Below are 19,819 nucleotides of genomic sequence, written 5' to 3' on the forward strand. Positions count from 1 at the left end.
AAACCCTCAAAGAAAAGTTGTGGGTGTCGAATGGAGTGCAAGTGATGACATCCGATTCGTTGGTTTTGGCTGTAATTTCCTCAACCACCAACACTCCATTCGCTGATCAGATAACATCATATGTAGAATCATCACCAGCCTGATCAGCTCATAAAAACCGTCATACATTTATACTACTGTCCTTAAAACATTTATATTCTGCCTGTTTTGAAAATCACATGGCCGTCAGACTTATTTCATCTCTGACTATAAAACGCTTGCAGGCTTATTTAAAAGGGTCGATAATGGAAGCGTTTACATGATTCTGATCATTACTAAGTAAAATTCAAACAATGTACGGTCATTTCCGGATTTTTTTAATATGTTTGAAGTAATGTTCGATCGGCGATTATAAAAAAAGGATTGAATGGAATTTTTATTTTTTTTCCAAAACTTAGAAAAATGGGGTCGGCGGATCCGTAAAACAACTAATAAAAAAAAATTGGCCCAAAGAATTCTTTTTAGCCTATCATGGAACATAAACCATACGTCTGTAAATGTGGTATCTTTTCGAAAAAAATAAGTGGCCATTAAAACGGCCGTTGGGTTTAGTAATTAATCATGACTCTATTTTTTCTGTTCTTCTTCGTCCTTCTCTTCGTATTCATGGTCAAATACAAAAACAGTTTCACCGTTAACCCACCGCATTCTCCCTGATGGTCGCTGTTCTTCTTTTAATTCTTGATCCCAATCTTCTAATCGAGGGATTTCGTTGTCTCTTATAATTAAACTTTGTCTGATCGCCATTCTTCTTCTGTTTTCAAAAACAATATCATCACCCCCCCCCCCCCTAAAAACACATTTATATAATAAATATTAAAAATGTATACTGACAAATGTTCTATATTTAGAAAATGATAAAGCAAACAGCTTTGCAAAACCATGCGCTGCGCACGTATGGACTATTGAGTACACATACTCAATCATCCTTATCATCATCTTAAGATTACACCACCTTTAGGTAATCAAATCTACCATAAGGCCTTATATTGCATCATACATCTATAATTAAATCATCCGCCATCTTAATTCTATAAATAAATATGATTCATATTGCTTTAACCTACGTCATACATCTAAAATTAGACCAACCGCCATCTTGATTCTATAAATAAATATGATTCATATTACTTCAACTTACGTCATACATCTATAATTAGATCATCCGCCATCTTAAATCCATTTAAAAGGATATATTTGCAGCATTTATTGATACAAAAAGGATGAAATTTAATGATTTTATATAGGAATTTAACCAATTCAATCAATATAACTTGAATGTAAATATAAAACACAAATATACAAGAGAAATGATTTTTTTTCTTATTCAATAACTATAAATATGTTTAATTTGAATGAAAATTGAGAAGAAATAAACAGATTCAAAAATTAAAGTGTGTAACCCCTACATGGGACCCTGCCTAACTCTTACACGGAACAGTACTTAATACCTAAGAGCTGAGAAGAAGATTTTCAAAGAATTCATGTTTTTTCACTATTTAATCAATAGAGCCCCTCCGTAACATCAGAACCCTTGACCCTTGGGCCATAAAATTCATAATTTTTGAAGAGGCACTCTTGCTTATCATAACTTTGTACTTTTTTTAATATCCAGGAACAGAGAAGGAAGTTTTTCAATAAATTCATGTATTTTCACTGTATTATCAATAGAGCTCCACCCTAACACCCTAACCCCTGACCCTAGGGACATAACATTATTATTTTTGGTAGAGACATTATTGTTCATAATAACTACGTATTTAGTTTGTCTGTTGAATACCCAGGACCAATGAAGAAGATATTCAGAGTTCATAATTTTTACTATATAATCAATAGAGCCCCGCATGAGCACTAGATCCCCTGACCCCAGGACCATGAATTTCACAATTTTGGTAGAGAGTTCAATGTTGATTACAATCATGCAAAAATTTGACTGCTTGATGTTTAGGAGTAAAGAAGATTTTTAAAGATAGCATTAGTTTTAGTGGTTTTGGCCCCAACCATCAGGCCCCAGGGGCAGGGATCATGAAAATACATAATTTTTGTTCCCTTTCACCCATAGATGTTTACGCCAAATCTGGTTGAAAATGGTTCAGTGGTTGCAGAGAAGAAGCTGAAAATGTTCAAATGTTAACGTACGACGACAGACAAAAACGGATAGCAATAGGTGACCTAAAAAGAAAGAAGAACACGAACGAAAATCTTACGTTTTTTGTTAGTATAGCTCAAAATTAGACACAGACTTATATATTTAAAAAAATTAATTAAATGTATTTATATGTGAAAATTCTTATACACCTAAGTTAATTTTTTTTTTAATTTCTCCATCATTAGAAATATTTCAAGGAAAAATAAAGAGAGGGAAAAAAATCCTGTATTGAGGGAATTCCTACAACAACCCCTTAAACAAGCACTGGAACCCTAAAAACAAAGAGAACAACAAACAACAAATCACGTCTTCGAAGAACTTCTCGGAATTCTAAACACTACAGAACAATCTCCAATTGGATTAATGAAAAACTATTATTCTGGGTGAGTAAATCTTGGGATATTGGTCAAATAACGAACTAAATAACGGCAAACATAAAAACATAGGTAATCAAAGATTACGAAGCTCACCTCGACGAATGTTATCAGTTTAAGTAATGCAAATCCTACATCATATTTTCTTAATATTAAGTATTCATCCCAACAACAATATTCTTGCAAGTTATGCTTAACCTTCTACATGGTATATACACATTTCTATGCATGTAGTGTGAAAAACATGTATTGTGTAAACAAATATTCATAACTGTTAAAACTGCAGATATCAAAGACTTCAAGTTCATTCGGATTGATCTGTTCCCAAAACTATAACCTGGGCTCTTGTATGGAAAATATAGGTCTGATCCAGCATCCCAAGCAAGTCTCATAGTGTCCATCCTAAGATGCATCATCCATGCAAGTTTGGTTTAGCTAGGGCTTATAGTTACTTGGGATTGAAAATGTACGTCAGATCCAGCATCCGAAGCAAGCCTGGCAGTGTCCATCCTAAGATACATCATCCATGCAAGTTTGGTTCAGGTAGGGCTTATAGTTACTTGGGAATGAAAATGTAGGTCAGATCCAGCATCCGAAGCAAGTCTGGTAGTGTCCATCCCTAGATGCATCATCCATGCAAGTTTGGTTCAGGTAGGGCTTATAGTTACTTGGGAATAAAAATGTAGGTCAGACCCAGCATCCGAAGCAAGTCTGGTAGTGTCCATCCCTAAATACATCATCCATGCAAGTTTGGTCCAAATAGAGCTCATAGTTCCTTGGGAATGAAAATGTAGGTCAGATCCAGCATCAGAAACTAGTCTGGTAGTGTACATCCCTAGATACATCATCCATGCAAGTTTGGTCCAAATAGAGCTCATAGTTCCTTGGGAATGAAAATGTAGGTCAGATCCAGCATCTGAAACTAGTCTGGTAGTGTACATCCCTAGATACATCATCCATGCAAGTTTGCTTCAGGTAGGGCTTATAGTTACTTGGGAATGAAAATGTAGGTCAGATCCAGCATCCGAAGCAAGTCTGGTAGTGTCCATCCCTAGATGCATCATCCATGCAAGTTTGGTCCAAATAGGGCTTATAGTTCCTGTGGAATGGACCTACTCCAAAAACTTTAACCTGGTCACTCATCTAGATAATGTACGTCAGATTCAGCATCCGAAGCAAGTCTGGTATTGTACATCCCTAGATGCATCATCCATGCAAGTTTGGTTCAGGTAGGGCTTATAGTTCCTTGGGAATAGACCTGCTCCAAAAACTTTAACCTGGTCACTCATCTGGAAAATGTAGGTCAGATCCAGCATCAGAAGCAAGTCTGGTAGTGTACATTCCTAGATGCATCATCCATGCAAGTTTGGTCTGGGTAGGACTTATAATTCCTTGGGAATGGACCTGCTCCAAAAACTTTAACCTGGTCACTCATCTAGAAAATGTAGGTCAGATCCAGCATCCGAAGCAAGTCTGGTAGTGTACATCCCTAGATGCAACATCCATGCAAGTTTGGATCAGATAGGGCTTATAGTTACTTGGGAATGGACTTGCTCCTAAAACTTTAACCTGGGACGCCGGGGGTATAGCAAAAGCTCATCTCGACTTCGTCTTTTATATTTCAGTAACGTTATCAATATTTTATCAATGTAATTAATCCTTTAAATCATTGAAAAGAAGCTTCTCTGTCGTATGTAAATTTATACTTCAGTAACACTCCACAAGAATATATTTCCTCAACCCTTGACTTCTCGGATATGGACGATCAAAGTGTACTTAACCAAAAGTATCTGGTACCCGACAAGCCCACACCAGCCCAACATTTGAAGACATCAGAAAAGACATCTCTATCAGTGAAGACCATCCTCAAAACAGAAAATCAGCACCAAGCAATTTAACAAAGATCCAGAGTCCATAATTACCCACTCGGCGTTTATCCGAGAGTATCACCCCATCACACAACTCCGCTTTTACAACCATCTCGCCAAGAAACATCCAACAAGAAATGAAGCATTCGAAACGTAGAGGATTCTATCTTAACTAAATTAAGGTGTGCAAACAATATTCTTAAAAACTTCACATACAACATCTTAAAATTTAAATTCTATATATAATTCAAAAGAACAATACATATCGCTAATTCTCGTTCAGCAAGTGTAAAGTGTATACTGATAACCTAGACTGTAGTAGGATCTAGAAAGCATACATATTTTTTTTCTTTCTGATAGATCGACTTTTCAAACTCATTCTTTTCTTACTTGTGGAAGACGTCAAAGACTGAAAAGAAGAATGGTGCAGAGAATGCCAACAGTAGATCCCTATCCTCTCCACCAAGTACTCAAGCCTCTTAGAGAACAGAAGGAGGCCAACTTCAAACAGATGGACACTCTTATTAACTACCAACAGATGGACACTCTTATCAACTACCAACAGATGGACACTCTTATCAACTACCAACAGATGGACACTCTTATTAACTGCCAACAGATGGACATTCTTATTGATTGTCAACAGATGGACACTCTTATTAACTACCAACAGATCGACACTCTTATCAACTACCAACAGATGGACACTCTTATCAACTCCCAACAGATGAACACTCTTATTAACTACCAACAGATGGACACTCTTATTAACTGCCAACAGATGGACACTCATATAAACTACCAACAGATGGACACTCTTATTAACTTCCCACTGATGGACACTCTTATAAACTACCAACAAATAGTCATAGGTGCAGCTTTTAAATCTAGCTGCACAAATTATTTGTTTCATTTGTTCTTCGTTCTTTGTCTGGTATTTTTTTTTTGGTTAGATCCCGATTTTTTCCGAAGGCATCGTGAGTGAATGCGTGAGTGAATACGTGTTCACAACGAGGAATATCTTAGATTTAAACAGTACACTTGTTACGATACACTAAGCCCGAAGTTAATGTAAAACTCACCAAATTAGTAATAAACTCCTTTCTACAGAATTTATCACACTTAAAACCATACAGAAACAAGGTTTAGGAAATAAACAGCGGAGCCCAAAATTTTCAGTCAGTCACAGACCATCACCTGACAGAAACTCCAAATTTGGGACTTACTATTTCTTTGAAAAAGCTTAAATGAAAACATGTAAGCGATGTTTGCTTGATATAAAAGTAACTGTAGCAATCCCTCTCCCAAAGGCAAATTTACTAAATTATTAATTTAACTTTGAGATTGAATACTGTTCGTTATCTCCATATCCTTCCCAACCACTTACTCTTAATTCTTTGAATTTGCTTTCTATTCTAATATATAATATCCATCACTAGGATGACGATATTATTAAATTATCAAATTACCTATTTTATTAAGTGTATAAATGTACATCTATCTATATTCTTTTTTCTTTGAAGCTTGGAGACTTCTCATCAACGACTGTCACGAGAAGGGGGGGGGGGGTCCACCTTGCTATACATGGCCACTCGGCCTTACTCACACTTTGGGATGTAAAGGCAGAGCATCCATTTATAGCAGTTGGATCTGTTTATGAAATCCATGCTTTAAAGGTGGCGCATGTGTGGAAAAGCACAACTAACTGGGCCAGTTCTGCATGTATCAGGAAATGCCGGAACATCTTATGATATAGAATACAAAACAGTGTCCAATGACACGATACAGGTGGCTCGTTTCAACATTGTGATCCAGTTCTCCGGGTTTCAGAAAGTGTAAGTTATCCCCTACTGATTTGTGTCCATTGATGGTTCCTCTATGGAATATTGAAGTGAAACCATTCGAAATTGTGAACTAGTTCAGCAGGTTTCAGAAAATGTTCAATCACCTTGTGATTTGCAATGCAAGAAAGTGTCCACTGAAGGCTCCGTTATGGAAGTTTCAAGGGAAACTACTCAACTTTGTAAACCAGTTCAGCCGGAGTCAGAAAATGATGGTGAATCTTCTGGTGATTTAGAACCTGAGAAATTGTCCACTGAAGGCTCTTCTTGGCGAGTTTCAAGTGAAACCATTTAACAAATTTGTAGACCAGTTCAGCGGGAGTCCCCATAATATGAAAAATGGACGGCCTAATGAAAAGAAGAGAAAGATGGCGACATAGGAAATTATTAAGGATCTAGAAAATAAAAAAATATTAAACTTGAAAACGAGAAGCTGATGCAGGAAATAAACAAGCTTTACCAAGAACAGAAGAAATAAGCATTAGAGCAGATTTATTCTTTATTGTTTAAAGTCCCTCTCGAGAATTTTTCACTCGAATTGTGACGCCGCCAGATGACGGTGAGAGTTGCAAATTTTGTCCTATACTCGGCACTCAGGAAAAGACAGTGCGAACGGAGCTTGAAATGTTAGAAATTAAGATGTTATACTTAAATTAAGACATCAGCAAAACTGCAACAGAACTGCAACTGCAACAAAATTATAGTCGGTTTAAGAGCTCTACAGAGCTCATGTTTCTTGTTATGTAATGTATACAATGCTGACTTTAAATAAAATTTACTTACTTACAGATGAGAATTGTAAAATTTTCTGCACTACAGTACACGGGCATGTAGAAGAAAGTTCTTGGTCCAGCATTTTACCCCGCAATATATCACCTGTGTTGAGGACGTGCATAAATGCTGCGACATATGCAAGTCTTCATGTTCACACTCAGCGTATCCTGATTTACACCCATCATGTTTCATTATTGAAGATAATGACATGGAACAGGAACTGGCTGAATCTGAAAATCGTGCATTTCGAACAGAAACCCACACTCGAAGATTATCAATCAAACGGAAGATAAAGAACATCCAATCTTAACATCTCTTCTAAACATTGTATTAAATGAAAAAGTTATTGAGGATGTAGATTCAAATGTTCATTACATTTACGCAAAAAAGGATGTGGAGATAACGAACAATGTTCCATCTCAGAATCCATAAAACAATACAAAATAGCTCGGACCAAACACGGACCTAGATCCAATTGAAGACGTCTTAATAGAGCTTGTCTATGATGACGAATTGGCGCAAAATAATATAAATATTGTTCAAGATATTCTTGATGTTGAAAAAAAATTATTAAAAAATCTAATACAATATCAATTTATTTTGTGATACAAATTATACAAGTTCCGATCAATCCTCGTTCTTTATGTCATCGGAATTAACTCAAAATACAGTCTTTTCTAGATGTTTCTGTTGATAAATTCAGTAATTTATCATAACTATGTTAGCAATTTTTTTTTCATTAAATATTTTTCTTCAAAAATTACCACTGATATTCTCCTGGAATATATTGTATTAGAAATCATTTACATTTTTTAAAGGTACATTTTCTATAAATTGTAAAGTAATTAAAAAAAATCGGTTTAAGCCAAAAAGAACTGTTTAACATGAAATTGACACTTAATTAAACCAGAAGTCTCTGTCGAGACTGTAGCTCTACTGGTTTATACAGCAATAAATACAGAAATTATCCTTGCCGCTCATCAAAATAAAAACTAATGCACAGAATTATGTATCTTAATATAGTCTATTTGTGTGCCAAGTCATACTGAAATCGGATGAAACTGTTGGAGGAGTAGCATTTTGAAAGCATTTCACAGAAATTTCTATTTTTAGTAACAATGGCAACACCGTTCATTGAAATAAAAAACCGATGCACAGAATTATGTATCTTAGTGTAGTCTACTTGTGTGCCAAGTTATACTGAAATCGAACCAAAACTGAGGGAGGAGTAGCATTTTGAAAGTATTTCACAGACATTTCTATTTTTAGTAACAATGGCAACACTGTTCATTGAAATCAAAAACTGATGCATAGAATTATGTATCTTAGTGTAGAATACTTGTGTGCCAAGTTATATTGAAATCGGACCAAAACTGAAGGAGGAGTAGTATTTTGAAAGCATTTCACAGAAATTTCTATTTTTAGTAACAACGGCAGCACCGGTCATCAAAATCAAAAACCTATGCACAGAATTATGTATCTTAGTGTAGTCTACTTGTGTGCCAAGTTATATTGAAATCGGACCAAAACTGTAGGAGGAGTAGCATTTTGAAAGCATTTCACAGAAATTTCTATTTTTAGTAACAACAGCAACACCGTTCATCGAAATCAAAAACTGATGCATAGAATTATGTATCTTAGTGTAGTCTACTTGTGTGCCAAGTTATATTGAAATCGGACCAAAACTGTAGGAGGAGTAGCATTTTGAAATCAGAAGTCTCTGTCGAGACTGTAGCTCTACTGGTTTATACTTGAAACAAAGGAAGAGAAAAGTAGCAGTTGGGACTTGAAACTTTAAAACAGCAATAAATAGAAAAATGATCCTTGCCACTCATCAAAATAAAAACCGATGCACAGAATTATGTATCTTAGTATAGTCTACTTGTGTGCCAAATTATATTGTAATCGGACCAAAACTGTAGGAGAAGCATTTTAAAAGAATTTCTCAGAAACTTCTATTTTTAGTTACCATGGCAACACCGTTCATTGAAATCAAAAATCAATGTACAGAATTATGTATCTAAGTGTAAACAACATGTGTGCCAAGTTATATTGAAATCGAATTAAAACTGTAGGCGGAGTAGCATTTCGAAAGAATTTCACAGAATTTTCTATTTTTAGTAGCCAAGGCAACTGTAACGGTATCTTATAGTATTATTCTGTTTCATTGTTACGTAATGTTTGTTTACATATCATTGCTCCGCGCGAGCAATGTCGTTACATAACTGACCCCGTTAAAAAAGATTGCTCCTTATGAGCAATGCACATTATGTATATATATAGGTCGAGTAAAAGCTTAAGCGCAGTCAGTCTTATTAATTCTATTACGGGATATACATGTAGGAAAAAGTGCAGTCCGGCCAGTGTTTTATAATGTGTGAAACTTGGATTTATTTGTGATGTAAATAAACTGTAAATAATTTAATTTTGCGTTTCATTTAACCTAAAGCGAATGCTTTAGAGGTTGGAGAATTTAAGTCACATGGATTATTAATAAAACTGGAGTTTGATCACACTTGGATTATTTAAATAGAGCCGTTTACCGCTCGACGGCGTTACAACTGGTGGCCGCTTGGTGGGATTTTATTCCAGTTGGATATTATTCCGGTGATTTTACTTATTTATTTTTCTGTGACATTTATTTATCATGTGAATTCTACAAATGAGGATGGATAGGATTTCGTTCATTACGTGTTATACGATTTTCAAGAACGGATCTGGATATCGTAAGTCTATAGTTGATCTGGAGAACTACAAACTTGTGTGTGAAAAATGCAGAAACGAGTTTCCACGGAGTCAGGCCAAAGAAAAAGTGTTTATGTGTTGTGAAAACTGTGAACTTTCTGTGTTTAAATACCGATGCGTAAATTGTGGCCATATCAACAGTTGCTAGTGTTTGGAAGGAAAACGGAACATAGCGATACTGCTCGGATTATTATTTTCATGTGTGTGTTTACTAATTATGGATTTCAGAAATACTCCACCCCAAAGACTGGCACATATTTATGACTATGATGACTCTGGGAAATTAGTACTAGTGCGAATTGAGGATTATTATTTACGCAAAGAGTGTCCGAATTGTTTTAATATGTTTCTGAAAAGTGAAAATCAACATATTCTGGATAATGGAAAAACTGTGAGGAGATTTTACAAGTGCCCGTCGTGTGCATGCCGGATTAGGATGAATAATTAGTGATTTCTGTGAAATCTCAAACTGGATCCCTTTGTGATTTTTGTGCTTTTGACGCACTGTGCTCTTTTCTTAAAAATGTTTCAAGGCGGTGATCGCACTACACATTCGCCAGCGGATATGGATCTAACTTTTACTTCGCCTAGTAGTTTTCCACAAACTACTCCAAGACCAAGAACTTCTGTGAGGCGGAATCTATTACAGGATTTTGAAAGTGAATTACCGTCTCCGATTGTTGCCAATACGGAATCACCACAGAATAGAATTGTGAATGGGGAGAACTGCACGGAAGCGCAGAATGAGAGTACGTGGTATTCAGGGATAACAATTTGGATAAGTGGAATACTTGCCCTCGTTTTGACTGTGTTAGGAGTGTTTCGCTACATTCCTCAAAATTTACTGTCACGCTTGACACATGAGGCATTGGGAAATATTGGAATATTATTATTAGGCTTGATCGTGTGTGCTGTTCTTTGGAAAATGTGTCAATCTACTCAGAAAAGGACTACGCGTAATGGTGGACGGATAACTAGCACTGTGCGGAATATTTCAACTGATAGAGCATCAGATCAGGAAGCCGGAAGTTACAATGAGGAAGTTGGATTGCCAGGACGGGGATTAAACATTCAGGTCAAACGCACATTCAAAGGAGAAGGAACAGAAGTGTGGAGTGAATTTGTGAGATATTTTGAGAATATTGCTGCGTTAAATAATTGGTCCATTGACATGAGACGAAGAGTTCTTATTACTACATTCCGTGGACAAGCGGAAGCATTTGCATATGGACTACCAGATAATATTATAGGGAACTATAACCAACTTAAACTACAAATGGACAAAAGATTCGGACATACTGCGATGAAGGAGAGCTATATCGTTGAGGCAAAAATGCGGAAAAAGCTCCAGACAGAATCGTTCCGGGATTTTGGCCAAGCGATAGCTGATTTGTATAGAAGAGCTCACCCTGGAAATCGAGACTATGTGGAAGAAGCTAGTCTTAAAACTTTTATGGACAACTGTAATCATGATGATGATTTCCGCTTAGCTGTGAAGCGCACTAGACCAAAAAGCCTACAGGAAGCAGTGACTGCTGCGATGCAGGAGGAATGCATTCGTATGACAGAGAATCGGAATTTAAGAAACAGGGAAAACAACCCTGTAAGACCCATTTATAGAGTTAGCGAGTTCTCCCCTCAGGGAAAAGTCCCAGTGACCAGGAAAACGTACCGCACTAATCCAGATATGGAGGATAAAAGTAAAACTTTGAGGAAATGTTACGGCTGTAATTCTTCTATGCATTTGTATAAAGACTGTCCAAAGCGAAAAAATGCTGTTAGCCAAACCCCCCAGAAATCTTTAAATTTAAGAGTGTCGAGGCAGTAGGCCATGTGTCGGCACAGCAGTTAGTTAAGCGGCCTAGTACAGGAGAGGAACAACGTCAGGATGATAGCAGTGTAGAAATGCCTGCAGTATCAACTCAAACAGATGTTGGAAATTTGCACTTGAATTACGAATCTAACGAGAAAAATCAAGGAGTTATAGAAATTAGAGGAAAACCAGGAATGAGATTAGATGGCTTAGTAGAAGGCACATCGTTAGAATGGAAATTTGACACTGGTGCAATGAACACGTTCATAACAGAAGAGGTTTATTGGAACATTCTTCCAGAACACAGACCTGTGCTGGAGCGCGCTAAAAAGCAATTTAATACAGCCGACGGAAGAAAATTGAAAGTTACGGGAACTGCAAAAATGCTACTTTCTTTTCAAGGATTTCAAGTGATATTTCGAGTGTTTGTGGCAGACGTAAAATGTAATTTACTGGGCCAAGATTTTATCACCAAATTCCAGTGTCAATGGAACTATGTATCTAATGTGTGCAACCTTAATTCAGATGCTGAAGTTTTGCGGGGATATTATATTATTAGCATGGAGGACAGTGTTGTTCCAGCTCATCACGAGAGTATTATAAAGGCTACATTCGATAGTAGTGTAGATGCTTGTGATGGGGTGCTGTTACCTCTAAAATTATTTGTACATAATCATGGATTAGCTGTGGCAAGAGAGTTAGTGAAATCTACACGTGGTGTGAATTATATTTTTGTGCGCGTGTTTAATCCGAATGACCATGACGTTTATGTACAGAAGTGTACCGAGATAGCTGTGTTTGATCCTGTAGAAACTGTGTCAACATTGAAGACCCCGGAAGTGTGTAGTGTAATGTCAGGAGGCGACAAATTGCCAGAGCATCTAGAACAAGTTTTTAAAGAAGCAAGTGAAAATCTAACTGAAGAGCAAGCGGCAAAGTTTAAGAACTTTCTCTTAGCTCGTGTGGACGCGTTTGCAGACCCAAACAAACCAGTGGAGCGTGCAACGATTGGGGAACATCGCATTAAGTTAAAGGAGGAAATTCCCCTTAAGGAATCAGTGCGCAGGGTACCTATTTTCAAGAAGGAAATAATGGATGAGGAAATCAAGAAATTAGAAGAACAGGGATTAATAGAGAAGTCCAACAGTCCCTGGTCCGCTCCTATTGTATTAGTCCAGAAAAAGGACAAAAGCTGGAGGCTTTGTGTCGATTATCGGAAATTAAATGCGAATACCATCAAAGATGCTTATCCGATACCTCGTGTGGCAGATGATCTCGACTCCCTCGCTGGATCTACATGGTTTTCGTCATTAGATCTCAATATGGCTTACCATCAAATTCCTATGAGTGAGGAGGATAAGGAGAAAACAGCGTTTGCTACACCTCGTGGTGGCCTTTACCATTATACGGTTATGCCTTTCGGATTATGCAACGCCCCGGCAACGTTTCAAAGAGTTATAGAACAGGCATTAAATGGACTACAGTGGAATATAACAGTCTTATATTTGGATGACATTATTGTGTACAGTCGTACTTTTGACGAACATTTAGATAATCTTAGTTTAGTATTAGATAGATTGCAGAGTGTAAACCTAAAACTAAAAGCGAAGAAGTGCAATTTCTTCAGGCGGGAAGTGAGCTTTCTTGGACATATCGTTTCAAAGGAGGGTATTAAAACAGATCCTTCAAAAATAGAAGCTGTGAAAAATTGGAAAACACCGAGCAATGTAACGGAACTTAGAAGTTTCTTAGGACTAGCAGCGTATTACCGGAGATTCATTCAAGACTTTGCTAAAACCGCAAAATGTCTGCATATTCTTACTGGGAAAAATCAAGAATGGAATTGGACACAAGAATGTGATACAGCGTTCGAATTTTTGAAACAGAAATTGATAACTGCACCTATTCTTGGATATCCCGATGTGAATGCTGGTGACTTTATACTAGACACTGATGCTAGCAATGATGCTATAGGCGCTGTGTTATCGCAGATTAAGAATGGAAGAGAAATTGTGATTTCCTATGGAAGCCGTGTGTTGAATAATTCTGAAAGAAATTATTGTGTTACACGCAAGGAAATGCTAGCTGTTGTGTACTTTGTTCAACACTTTAAGCACTATTTACTTGGTCGAGAGTTTTTGCTTAGAACAGACCATGGATCCTTGGTGTGGCTTCATAGATTCCGAGAACCGGATGGACAAATTGCGCGGTGGCTTCAGCGACTTGGACCGTACATATTTAAGATTGAACATAGGGCTGGGAAACGACATGGAAATGCAGATGCATTATCTCGTGTTTCTTGTGAATCGAAATGTAAACAGTGTAAACGTGAGAAAAGTGAAGGAAGTGAAATTCAGAAATATTCACATGTTTCCGAACTAAGGAATAATTCAAAAGGAAGTGTCAATCACGTGTTTGATGTAAGTGTATTGTTTAAGGATAACACAAACTCTGAAAAATCAAGTGATTGTGCCGTTATTTCCCCTGTGAAGAAGAAGCGAACAAATAGACCAATGCGAGCAAAGATTCGGAAACAGCCGGAGGAGTCATTAAATCGAGGAAATATTCGAGAAAAACAACAGAATGACCCTGGAATGCGCGTTATTCTCCATTGGATGGAAAAGAATGAAAAACCACCATTATCAGCTGTGTCATGTGAAAACTTCGAGTGCAAATATTGGTATTCAAGATGGGATTTATTGTGCATTGATCAAGGTGTTCTGTGTATTCGCTGGATTTCAAATAATAGTGAGGAACTAAAGATATGTCTACCACGGAAACTGCGTCAGGTTGTGTTATGGCACTTCCATGACTCTAATGTTGGAGGTCATATGGGTGTCAAAAAGACTTTAGAAAAAGTCAGGAATTCCGACTATTATTGGCCTAGGATGCGTCAGTTCGTTCATGACTACGTATTAGCGTGTGATGTGTGTGAAGAGAGGAAAAATCCGCCTCGGAAAAAGAGATCGCGTATGAAAACTTTCCTGAGTGGTGAAACCTTTCAAAGAATAGCACTGGACTTAGCCGGACCATTCCCAAAGTCAGATAATGGATATTCTTACATTCTGGTAGTGATGGATTATTTTACAAAATTTGCTGAGATATTTCCACTCATGAACATGGAAGCTGAAACGGTAGCCGAGGTCCTGTTTAAAGGATGGATTAAGAGATACGGGTGTCCTGGAGCTATTCACTCAGACCAAGGAAAACAATTTGAAAGTAAACTTTTTCAGGAAATGTGCCGATTATTTCAAATTGACAAAACGCGTACTTCACCATATCATCCCCAGTCAGACGGAATGGTAGAGAGGATGAACAGAACGATAAAAGACATGCTGTCTAAGTACATTAATGCAAATCAAACTGATTGGGACCGTTTTGTGGATGGCATCGTTCTCGCGTACAACACTACTCCGCATGAAACTACACGGATTTCGCCATATAGACTAGTTTTTGGTAAAGAAGCCAAATTACCGATAAATGTTCTGACTGAAAACGAAGCGATGAAAACGCCCGAAAAAGATGCGAACAGAGCAGTTTATGTGCGCGACTTAGAGGAAAAACTTTCCACAATTCATGATTACGCAAGGGAAGTTACGAAAGAAGCATCTCAGAGACAGAAAAGTTATTTTGATCGTAACGTGCGTGAAGTTTATTATGAAGTTGGAGATTTAGTACGAAGAAGTCAACCAAAAGTCGATAAAGGACAAAAGTTAAAACTGTCGAGAAAATGGACTGGACCATGGATAATAATTAGAAGATTAAGTGATGTGCTTTATGAAATTAAGCATTCAAAACAGTCAAAACCCGTCATAGTGCACGCCGACAACATCAAACCCTACCGCGGAGAGCGACAGCAGTCCCGCTATACAACCAGCGAGACAGCGGAATACACGGGTGGCGAGACACCAGACGGTCAACAACGGCACGCGTCTGGACCAGGCCGGCGGCGTTTGAAGTTACCGCTAGCTCCGCCCCCGAGAACAGACAATTCGGAAGCTGACCAATCACAACCAAGAATGAAGATGACCCGAGGAGGACGGACTATAAGAACCCCCATCCGTTTCAGAAAATAAACATTCGACAAATGTTGTGCGAAACTTGTGGACAGACATTCAGCACCAGCAGTAATCTTCACCTGCATACCAGAGAGAAACATAGTGATCATGTAAATAGTTTACAGTGTAGTTATTGCCAGAGACCCTTTTTGCGAAGATTTAATTTGAAAAGACACTTGACTTCAGTTCACAAACTAAACAGTGAACAATTAGAAGCAGCCATGCCCTCAAAGCGGAGACGAGTCGAGCGTGATGACTTCTTTGAATCCAGGAAACCTGTCTACGTTCACAGCAACTTGTACGAAGACATTTCGTCCGATGAGAACGAGGAGACTTACTGTGACGCGCAAGAGACTGATGTGACCAATGTGGATTATCTCGATGATATTTCTTTTGCATCAGAATTGCCGGAGATCGACGAATCTCTGGTAGAAGACATTCTCCATAATTGTGCAGATTTTACTAGTGACCGGATAGTCGAGATGCTGGAAGACGAGTCGGCGGACACCCGAGAGGTTATCTGTATATACCCCGTTAAAAAAGATTGCTCCTTATGAGCAATGCACATTATGTATATATATAGGTCGAGTAAAAGCTTAAGCGCAGTCAGTCTTATTAATTCTATTACGGGATGTACATGTAGGAAAAAGTGCAGTCCGGCCAGTGTTTTATAATGTGTGAAACTTGGATTTATTTGTGATGTAAATAAACTGTAAATAATTTAATTTTGCGTTTCATTTAACCTAAAGCGAATGCTTTAGAGGTTGGAGAATTTAAGTCACATGGATTATTAATAAAACTGGAGTTTGATCACACTTGGATTATTTAAATAGAGCCGTTTACCGCTCGACGGCGTTACACAACATCGTTCATCGAAATCAAAAACCAATGCATAAAATTATGTATCTTAGTGTAGTCGACTTGTGTGCCAAGTTATATTGAAATCGGATCAAAACTGTAGGAGGAGTAGCATTTCGAAAGGAATTTCACAGAAATTTCTATTTTTGGTAACCACGGCAACACCGTTCATCAAAATCAAAAACCGATGCATAGAATTATGTATCTTAGTGTAGTCTACTTGTGTGCCAAGTTATATTGAAATCGGACCAAAACTGTAGGAGGAGTAGCATTTTGAAACCAGAAGTCTCTGTCGAGACTGTAGCTCTACTGGTTTATACTTGAAACAAAGGAAGAGAAAAGTAGCAGTTGGGACTTGAAACTTTAAAACAGCAATAAATAGAAAAATGATCCTTGCCACTCATCAAAATAAATCAGAAATTTCTATTTTTAGTAGCCAAGGCAACATCGTTCATCGAAATCAAAAACCAATGCATAAAATTATGTATCTTAGTGTAGTCGACTTGTGTGCCAAGTTATATTGAAATCGGATCAAAACTGTAGGAGGAGTAGCATTTCGAAAGGAATTTCACAGAAATTTCTATTTTTAGTATTCACGGCAACACCGTTCATCGAAATCAAAAACTGATGCACAGAATTATGAATCTTAATGTAGTCTTTTTGTATGCCAAGTTATATTGAAATCGGATCAAAACTGTAGGAGGAGTAGCATTTTGAAAGAATTTCACAGAAATTTCTATTTTTAGTAACCACGGCAACACCGTTCATCGAAATCAAAAACCGATGCACAGAATTATGTATCTTAGTGTAGTTTACTTGTATGCCAAGTTATATTGAAATCAGACCAAAACTGTAGGAGGAGTAGCATTTTGAAAGAATTTCACAGAAATTTCTATTTTTAGTAACCACAACACCATTCGTCAAAATCAAAAACCGATGCACAGAATTATGTATCTTAGTGTAGTCTACTTGTGTGCCAAGTTATATTGAAATCATACCAAAACTGTAGGAGGAGTAGCATTTCGAATGAATTTTACAGAAATTTCTATTTTTAGTAACCACAGCAATACCGTTCATCGAAATGTATCTTAGTGTAGTATACATGTGTGCCAAGTTATACTGAAATCAGACCAAAATTTTACAGAAATTTCTATTTTTAGTAACCATGACAACACCGTTCATCAAAATCAAAAACCAATGTACAGAATCATGTATCATGTGATAAGAATAGGTCCCTGGCACCCCCTTGCATGTCGTACGAGGCGACTAAATGGGGCAACCTGTTGGCCGTGGGTTGCGACCCGTGTTGGCGGAGAAGGGGATCCTGGTGGTTGAGGTCTGCAGGTGCTGGGTGTAATGCACCTGTGAGACCAACACTCCACTTTGGCCCCATATTCATCTAGACGGGAGGTCAAGTTTGGCCCGACTTGATCAATCGGCTAGTCATGCCGAGCTGATGATATCTACATGCCCTAGTATTGATGTTTTGCATCTCTTTTTCTTATTTCTTTACCTCTGTTTTGCAATTTCCAATACGCCGACGTTTCCATGTTGATATTTATATATTAAGCGGTGGCTGAGGGTCAATCAGGCATATCATGTCTGAGTATAGTTTCTTTGTATCCTCTTGGTATCAGTCTTACTGGATGACCGTTTGACTGGATATCGCCCTTGTTGGCGCTCCGAGGCGGGCGGGGAGCAAGGATTCTGAATCTTTTTCTGTATAATCATGGCTCTCTCAAAAAAACGTTGCTACCCAGCAGGTTTTGATATTACTTTTAACGATGAACAACTGAATTCGGTCGTGGAACACTGGCCACGCTTCATCACGCTTGAGGCACAAACTTCAGAACAACATATGAAACCTTTGACAAAGGTATCACCATTTATCATTCAAAAAGGTATTCAAGGAATCATCGGTACTCCTAAATCTGTTAAAAAGTTGAGATCCGGTGCTCTACTTATCGAAGTTACCAAAAAACAACAGTCAACTTCTTTATTGAGTTTGAAAATGCTTGCCGATATTCCTGTTGTTGGCAAAATCCACAGTGGATTGAATCAATGCAAGGGTATCCTTTTCGACAGAGATCACGACCTGGATGACATTCCTGAGCAGGAAATCCAATCCGAGTTGGAATCCCAGGGAGTGGTCTCTGTGAAAAGGTTTACAAAAAAGCGAAACGATAACATAGAACCGACAAATACGTACCTTTTGACCTTTGGTATGCCAATCTTACCTACAAGTATTAAAGTTGGACTTTACAATATGAAAGTGGAGATGTTCGTCCCAAATCCTCTGCGTTGCTTTAAGTGTCAGAGATTTGGACACGGACAGTCAAATTGTAAAAGTTCTGAATCGTGCTTCAGGTGTGGTGAAGAGGGGCATGATGGTAAGGGATGTCATAATGACCCAAAATGCAAAAATTGCAAGGGCGGGCATATGGCTTCCTCCAAACAATGCCCTATGTGGAAAAAAGAAAAAGAAATACAAAAAGTTAAAGCTCAAAAAAGAATACCTTATCCAGAAGCCAAAAAATTGGTAAACATGTACAGTGTTCCAGGACCGAATTTGACTTCATATGCAACTGTTGTGAAAACGTCCTCTTTGAAGGACATGTCTACACAAGTCTCTGAGAAAGACTTTCTACAGCAGACTTCATCCTGTGAAACACCTCTGTCATCTGACAAAGGTAAACCCACTTCAATGCCTGCTTCTGCAGGTTCTGCACAAAAAAACGTAGCTGCGACTACTTCACAGCCAGCAGCTACGAGCAAATCAACATCATCGGGGAGAAAAAACAGATCTCCCTCAAAAAACACTTCTAAAAACACCCCAAAACAGTCGAGTGATAGGTTGCCGAAAGGAGCCGTCACTCTCCATAATAAATTTGGGGTCTTCGAGGAGATGGACATCTTCCTCGCGAGCCCGGAGTGTATCACCCCCCAAAAGTAAAGGGAGGATATCCCCTATTTCTCATATTAAATAAAAATACATCATCCAACGTTTATTCAATGGAATTGTCGAGGTTTTAAAGTCAACTTTAACGAATTATCTCTACTTATTCAGGACCATTGCCCGGTAGCTGTATGCTTACAAGAAACACATTTAAGGGAAACGGATACAATTAATATTAAAAACTATAGTATGTACAACCATTATGCTCAAACGGAGAGAGCATCTGGTGGTACCTCTCTAGCAATTAACAATAAGTACATTCATAGCCAAGTAGATTTAAAAACAAATCTTCAGGCAGTAGCTGTACGCCTTTCTCTTGAAAAAACAATTACAATTTGCTCTGT

At 37.8% G+C, this 19,819-nt stretch overlaps 3 protein-coding genes across 3 annotated transcripts; all 3 read left to right on the top strand.

Annotated features, from left to right (window-relative positions):
• Positions 1–441: 441 nt before the first annotated feature.
• LOC134256405 (uncharacterized) lies at positions 442–4,460 on the top strand. Its single transcript, XM_062739054.1, has 4 exons — positions 442–458; positions 2,374–2,449; positions 2,849–2,943; positions 4,274–4,460. Exons 1-4 carry the CDS (start codon positions 442–444, stop codon positions 4,458–4,460), a joined length of 375 nt encoding a protein of 124 aa, XP_062595038.1.
• An 11,230-nt stretch (positions 4,461–15,690) lies between these two features.
• On the top strand, positions 15,691–16,218 carry LOC134256406 (uncharacterized). Its single transcript, XM_062739056.1, has one exon. The coding sequence runs from the start codon at positions 15,691–15,693 to the stop codon at positions 16,216–16,218; it is 528 nt and encodes a 175-aa protein (XP_062595040.1).
• Positions 16,219–18,248: 2,030 nt separating this feature from the next.
• LOC134256407 (uncharacterized) lies at positions 18,249–19,472 on the top strand. The gene has a single exon (XM_062739057.1). The coding sequence runs from the start codon at positions 18,249–18,251 to the stop codon at positions 19,470–19,472; it is 1,224 nt and encodes a 407-aa protein (XP_062595041.1).
• The last annotated feature ends 347 nt before the right edge of the window (positions 19,473–19,819 follow it).

Source organism: Saccostrea cucullata, unplaced genomic scaffold, assembly GCF_032062105.1.
Source record: "Saccostrea cucullata isolate Sc308-1 unplaced genomic scaffold, CSIRO_AGI_Scuc_v1 ctg1801, whole genome shotgun sequence".
Lineage (NCBI taxonomy): Eukaryota > Metazoa > Mollusca > Bivalvia > Ostreida > Ostreidae > Saccostrea > Saccostrea cuccullata.

Excerpts from the sequence above, each read along its gene's own strand:
- LOC134256405 (XM_062739054.1), top strand. Across the intron at positions 2,450-2,848 it reads TACAACAACCCCTTAAACAA|ATATCAAAGACTTCAAGTTC; the intron begins GCACTGGAACCC and ends TTAAAACTGCAG. Across the intron at positions 2,944-4,273 it reads GGTCTGATCCAGCATCCCAA|TAACACTCCACAAGAATATA; the intron begins GCAAGTCTCATA and ends TTTATACTTCAG.
- LOC134256406 (XM_062739056.1), top strand. The coding sequence starts at position 15,691 with ATGTTGTGCGAAACTTGTGGACAGACATTCAGCACCAGCAGTAATCTT.
- LOC134256407 (XM_062739057.1), top strand. The coding sequence starts at position 18,249 with ATGGCTCTCTCAAAAAAACGTTGCTACCCAGCAGGTTTTGATATTACT.